Source organism: Galeopterus variegatus, unplaced genomic scaffold, assembly GCF_000696425.1.
Source record: "Galeopterus variegatus unplaced genomic scaffold, G_variegatus-3.0.2 Scaffold454, whole genome shotgun sequence".
In the NCBI taxonomy this organism is placed as follows: Eukaryota; Metazoa; Chordata; class Mammalia; order Dermoptera; family Cynocephalidae; genus Galeopterus; species Galeopterus variegatus.
In genome coordinates, this window is record NW_007726565.1 from 202,639 (window position 1) to 209,427 (window position 6,789).

The 6,789-nt window shown below is 64.2% G+C and overlaps 1 protein-coding gene across 1 annotated transcript; it reads right to left on the reverse strand.

Annotated features, from left to right (window-relative positions):
• Window positions 1-2: 2 nt before the first annotated feature.
• On the reverse strand, window positions 3-6,783 carry PANX2 (pannexin 2; the record flags this gene model as incomplete). The annotated part of the gene is made up of 2 exons (XM_008568964.1): window positions 6,751-6,783; window positions 3-1,036 (listed from the first exon to the last, which is right to left on the reverse strand). A coding segment is annotated over exon 2 (858 nt), but the record flags the coding sequence as incomplete, so codon positions are not given.
• Window positions 6,784-6,789: the final 6 nt, after the last annotated feature.

Sequence of the window (6,789 nt, forward strand, 5' to 3'; positions counted from 1 at the left end):
ATCTTCCTGCGCGGCCGCTTCACCACGGGCGGCTCGGCCGGGCTGGCGCTCGGGTCCCCGGTCTGCACGCCCGAGTCGCGCACGGTGGGCGTGGCGTCGTGGTTGGACTGCGCCAGCGCCGCCAGCAGCTGGCGCACCACGTTGTCGTACATGAGGTCGCTCTCGTTGGTGATGAAGTCCAGCCGGTTGAGCGACTTGATGTGGTCGCGGTTCTCGTCGCAGAACATGGCCAGGATGTTGATGTCGCAGAACTGCGAGCGGCGCCACTGCCGGCGCGTCTTGATGCCCACCTTGTGCAGCTTGTCGAAGACGAAGTTGCTCTTGCGGAAGATGAAGAGGTGCACGAGGTTGAGCAGGATGACGAGGTTCATGACGCACAGCAGCACGATGTCCACGCCCGCCACGATGCGCTGCAGCTGCACGGCCGGCAGCTTGCAGGGGACGCGCACGGCCCGGCCTGCGCCGTCGGGCGCCGCGCCCAGCGCGCACGTGAACTCGTTCTGCGTCTGCGTGGCGTAGTAGGTGCACAGGTAGGAGATAGGCAGCGCGCTGAGCAGCAGGATGAGCACGTGCCGCGCCAGGTACAGCTTGGCCAGGAAGTTGCTGCGGCCGCGCCGCTCCAGGTACTTCTCGAACAGGTTCTGCTCGGGGCTCTTGTCCTTCTCGGCGTTCTCGATGATCTCGCGCCGCTCGCGCTCCGTGATGCCCGGGCCCTTGGACTGGATCTGCTTCTCGATCTTGGGCGCCCGGCCTTCGGCCGCGCGGTGGTAGCAGTTGTCGATCTCCTGCAGCAGGAAGCTGAGCTCCGAGGTGAGGCGCGTGGACGCCAGGAACTCCCAGCCCAGCGCGGGCACGTACATGACGGCGGCGAAGGCCAGCAGCGCGTAGGGCAGGAACTTGTGCTCGAACAGCGACGGCCACAGGCTGGCGTCCACGCCGGGCAGCGCGTCCCGCAGCTCCGTCCAGCAGTAGCCGCGGGCGTACAGCGCCTGGTCGCGCGTGAAGTTGTGCGGGGTGTAACAGTAAATGGGTTCCTCTGGGGGCAGAGAGGAGACACGGGCTGGGGCGGGAGGCCGGGGGCGAAGGGCGCGTTCGGACCCTCCCCTCCCGCACGCCGCCTGCCCTGCCTGCGGGACCGCTGCTCCCCTACCGGACACCCCCGCTCCGCCACTCCCTCCAGGCAGCCACCCCCAGCCCCAAGTCCTGAGCGTGGTGGTGGTGGGGGGCTCACCCTGAGTACCCCCTGGAGGCAGTCAGCGGTGGCACAGCCAGAGGTCAAGTCCTGTCCGAGCCAGCCCCAGGAACCGACTTGCACCACACACCTCGGCTGCCTCTCCAAATGCCACAAAGACCGTGTGCACAAGGGGAAACCGAGTCCCAGAGAGCACGAAGACAGGCCACACCACTCAGCCGGGGCCCTCTTCCAGTGGCACAGATGGGCCAAAACCCAGGCCCTGGCTGCCGGCCTGGCACTGCCCTGGATCTCCATTTCTGAGGAGGCGGGTGACACCCATGGTCCTACCTGGCCAGAGGTGGTCACGGTGGCACAACTTCCGAGAAAATCTAGCATGGGGAGTGAGGGGTGTCTGTCCCAGACCCACTGTCCCAGGGAAGGGCAAGCTGGGGACCTGGATGCCGGCTGGGCGCAGGCAGGGGAAGATTCACCAGCTGGACCGTGGGATCTGCCGCTAAGATTGAACAGAGGGACCCCCCGAGTCGAGTCGCAGGAAGAATGGCCCTCTCTAGTCTGTCTGCGTCTGCAGGCGAGGGTGGGCACGAGCCAACAGCAAAAGACGTGTGGTCTCACAGCACCACGGCCACGCCCTGCCCAATTCTGGGGCCCACCTGGCTGGGGTCTCACACCTTCACATTTCTTGCAAGTGGAAGCTGGAAGGCCCAGAGCCGAGAGCGCCAGCCCCTGCCCACAGCTGCCACACAGCCTCAGCCTTCTCTCTCGCCCCCAAAGATGGGAGCCCCCCTCTGTTCCAGCTTGAGCCCCTCACCCTGTGGGAGCCAAGGCCAGCAAGCAACAGGGACTAACAGGCCTGTCTGTCTGTGCCAAGTCCTATGAGTCACAGACAGAAAGATGAGTTACAGACCCCTGCCCGTACTGGGAAGACTCATATTCCCTGCGCACGCTGCCCAGGGGGCCGGGGCCAGGGCTGGCTATACACCTGGGCATGGAGACTCCGTAGCCTACCAGTGTCCCCAGCCCATCAAGGAGCCCCATCAACCCCAGCATTTGCTGAGCTAGCACAGAGCCCCCTGGCTGCCATCATCACCACCCGTCGTGCAGCCACAGGTGGGGGCTCAGGGTGGGCCTCAGTAGGTGCCAGCACGTGGCCACCTGACTCTGAGGCTGCAAGGGAGTCGTGAAGGGCTCGGGAGGAGGTGTGGATGGGTCGAGTAAGCTTCGCTTACATGGGGTGGGGGGCAGGGGCTCCATGGAGGAAGTGCAGGCCATGGGGTGTGGAGGAGGCCTGGGGACAGGCAGGGAGAGCTGGTCCCTGTGGCCGTCGATGAGGGCAGGGAGCTGGGCCTAGAGATGAGCTGGCCTTAGAGAAGAGCAAATCAGAAAAGGCAAAGGAATCGACTCTCTCGGTTGAGAAGATGGCATTTTATTTACTTATTTTTTGTCCTTACCGCCAATCCAGGAGTGAGAGAGGGATGGACGCTCTTCTTTTTGGGGGAAAAGAATGGGACAGGTTTATCTCCGACCCTGGGCCAGGCCCGCCCCCAGCAGCCACCCTAACTGGGTGTGGGTGCCCAGCAAGGATGGGTGTCCGTGGAAGCCCGGTCCAGGCTCTTGTGGGGCCACAGGGAAACTGGAGGAGGGGCTCCTCTCTCTGCGGCATGGGTGGCCTGTCCCCCAGGCTGGATGGAAGCGGGGGCTGTGCCCCACTGCCTGGTGTGCTGCCTCCACAGGGACTGGGGGTGGGGAGCCCCACTCAGATTCCAGCTCCTCATGCCTGCCACCAGCTCCCTGTGACTGCAGCAGGCAACGAAGGACTCAAGGACATGCAGGTGGCCAGCAAGATTGGCCCCTGGCACGGAGGGTGCTGCTGTGGCTTCCGGCTTGAGCTGCTAGTACCCGTGGTGCTGGGCCACTCTCTGGGTGGGATGGTGAGGAGCAGGCTGCTGAGCCCAAGGGGTCCCGGGGCACTGGGTGCTCCAATCCATAGGCCCAGCCAGACACAGCAGCTGCAACAGGGTCCTCCACCCAGGACCCCTCCCCTGGGATTTCCCAAGGGCAGTGGGGCTCCGGCCTGGGCCAGCACAGGTGTCCATGTGGGAGACATGGAGGCCTGGCCCATCCCAACAACACAGATGGAGCAGCCCCGAGGGGCTTCTTTCCTGGGAGAACAGTGCTGCGTGGAGCTCGGCTGCAGGGCGCCCCAGCCACCCCACAAGAGGACACTGTGGTGTCCCCACCAAGGAGCCACTGGGTAGCCAGGCATCTGCACAGGGTCCTCAGAGCCCCAGTGACAGCGACAGAGCCACGACGTGTCGAGAGCTGGGTGCCCGACACAGCATCAGGGAAGAACAAATCTGAACTGGTGTCTGAGCACATGCCAGCATGGCTGCCCCCAGGCCGAGGCCTGGCCCTCAACAGTGTCCCTCCCAGTTGGGCTGTGTCGGTTTGGCAGCCCGAGCACGTCTCTACCCACTGTACTGCCCAGGCTGCACGTGCCCCATGGTGCCCCCAGATGGCGAAGCTGGGCTCCTCCTGGCTGCCCCGCACCCTTTCCATGCCTGCCCTGTTCCACCTGGGGAGAGGGGACACCCCCCCAGGGCTCCCCGGCTCTGCGGAGGCTGTTTCCTCTGGCTGGCCAGACCCTGCCCGTCACCCCCGGACCAGCTTGTGGCCACTGCTGTCTCTTAGCCCCTCACCCCAGGGCAGGTCCAGATCTTTCCACACTCCCACGCCCCTACAGACCTCCCCGTGGGGTGCTGCGGTCAGCGGAATGACGGCCTCCCAAAGATGTCCATGTCCCTTTCGTCCCGTGAAGTAACATAGCCACAGGCTGATGCGATGAAAGGGACATGGCAGACATGATTGGGTCTCGGGCCTCGCTGGGGAGATGATCCTGGATTATCTGGGTGGGGTAATCACAGGCTCCTTGTACAAGGAAGGGTGGCAGGAGGGTCAGAGTCAGAGGTGGAGATGTGAGGACAGAAGAGAGGTGGGACAGAAGATACCATGCCGCTGGCTTTGAAGACGGAGGAGGGGCTGCGGTCCTCCCAGGACGACAGCAGCAGCCTCACCCCCAGCACCCACCTCCCTGGCTCAGACCCTCATACAGACACTGATACAGGGCAGTGGGAACAGGCCCCTACACACCCCTCCTCGGGGCAGCCACCTCGGCACCAGGTCCTGGGTGTGTCCGAGGGGATCCAGTGGAGAGGCCCCTCCTGGAATGTCAGACCTGACCACACACCTGTCTGCACCCCTGCCCCAATGCCCCACAAGCCAGCAGGGCCCCTGCAGTCCACCCCGTGGCCACGTGTGGTTCCCACCTGTGAGGCACCCTTCCCCCACACCCTGATTTTCCCCATATCCGGGGGGACCTCCACCCCAGGCATCAGCACACGCCCCAGGGGATCCTGGACACTTCTGGGTTCATGTGAGGCAGCAGGGGTCGGCTCATGTGAGACTCTGAAGATCCCCACGTAGACAGCGCCCTGCCATGGACCCTGAGCAGGGCAAGCAAACGAGGCAGCCAACACTTCCCAGAATGTGGGGGAGAGCAAGGGGCAGGCGGTCCTGACCACCAACCCTTCCATCGAGGGCAGGAGAGCAACCTCGAGAACCCTCTACCGAGCCCCGGCTTTTTCTGCGACTTGGGACAAGATTTCTTGGGCAAACCTCAGTCAGCTGACCAGGCACGTGCCACAGGGCAGGCTTCAGGTCCCGGAACGCTGGGCAGCAGCAGTGAGCCTGGCGCTGCAGGGGAGGGGGAGGAAGGGCCTGGGCACGGGGCCCAGGTGGGCATGTGTGTGTCCACGGGCAAATGCAGATGGGCGCGAAGGGGCAGGCCCACAGAGAGGCCGAGGACACAGCCTGGACCAGGGATGAAGGACACACTTGGGGAGACACCAGCAGCCACAGGCCCAGCTGGATGGGGGAGTACCGAGCCCACATGTGATGACCTGGACTCAGAAGAGTATCAGAGTGGGCGGGTCACCTGAAGGTAGCCGAGTCCACGTGTGTACACACGTGTAAGCCTGCCCATCTTTGTCTGTCTATTGGTTTAACTTTGTCCCCCCCAAAATATGCTGAAGTCCTAAGTCCCAGTACCTGTGAATGTGACCTTATTTGGAAATGGGGTCTTGCAGATGTAATCAACTCTAAGCCACGACCTGTGTCCTTTCAAGAAGAGGGAGATGTGGACACAGACAGACATGCAGAGGCCGGTGTGAAGACAGACAGACAGACTGGGTGGTGTGGCCACAAGCCAAGGAAGGGCCCCAGAGCCTTCCCTGCCGACATGTTGATTTTGGACTCTAGTCTCCAGAACTAAATTTCTGCGAAGTAAATTTCTGTGATTTTAAGTCATCCAATTTGTGGTTCTTTTTCACTGTAGCCACAGAAAACGCGTCCACGCACACCTGAGCGAGCCCCGAGCCCCCCACCGTGCGCGTCTGTTCACGCGCAGGTGTGAGTGCTGCACCTCCCGTCCTGCCTGTGGAGTGTCCTAATCCTGAGTGCTGGGTGTCTGTGCACTGGTGTCCAGGGAGATCAGCAGAGGCTTCCTCCGCCCCTGGGGTGGGATTAAGTGGCCCAGACAATGACCTCCTGAGGCACGGCATCTCCAGGTCTCGGGGCACCCCTAAAAGGTAAGGCATCTGTAGGGGTCTGTGAAAAACCAATGCCAAACATCCGCCAGAGGTGCTCAGCAGCTGCAGAGGACAGAGCCACATGTCCCCTGGGGGTAGTGCACAGGAATGCCGACACCCCTTCCCCACAAGCAGGGCCCATGAGTCCCCCTGGCCTCAGCCCAGATGCCATGCGGGGAGCGTCACGTCCTGTCTCCACCTGCCCCAGCCCCCTCCTCAGGGAGGGTGCGGCACCAGGAGCCCCTGCCCGAGTGCCTCACAGGCTGGCTCAAGGCTCCGTCCGTCCGTCCGTCCTCCCGCCTCTCCCCTCCTTCAGGCGCCCCCACAACACTCCTGGTCCAGCCGGGGTGAGTTCTGCTGACAACATCTCAGAATGTCCCTTCTGCGCGGCCCTCTGTCACTGCTCTGTCCAGACCCCGCTTCCACCTGCACGAGCCTTCGCGGGCTCGGGGCTGCCTGCTTGGCCACGCGGTCCACCTCCTGTCACCGTTGACACCGCCCGGAGGGCCCGCCCCCCCCCGCTGCTCCAGGCCCTCAGAGGCTCCCCGCGCCTGGGGGGGGACCTGCCGGCTTCTCGGGGACCCTGCCCGGCAGCGTGGGGCTCCGCGTCCCTCGGCATCGGCTCTCCCTTCTCAGGCCCGTAAGGTCCTTTCACGGCCACTTCTCCACCCCCTCAGATCCTGCGGTGACATCCCGTAGGCCAGACCCCACGTCTCCGCCACAGCTGGGACCACCAGCTCCAGGCCAGGCCGAGTGGGACCCCGCGGCCCGCGACTGAACGGACGGAAGGTCGGGTGACAAGACCGAGGCGGGGTCTCGCAGGCGGCCCCAGCGGCCGGCGACACCCGCGAGGACGCTGCCGGGAGACCCCGGGGCGCCGCCGACCCCGCGCGCCCGCGCCCGCGGCCTCACCTGCGAAGTTCTTGGTGAAGACCAGGGCGACCAGCAGGA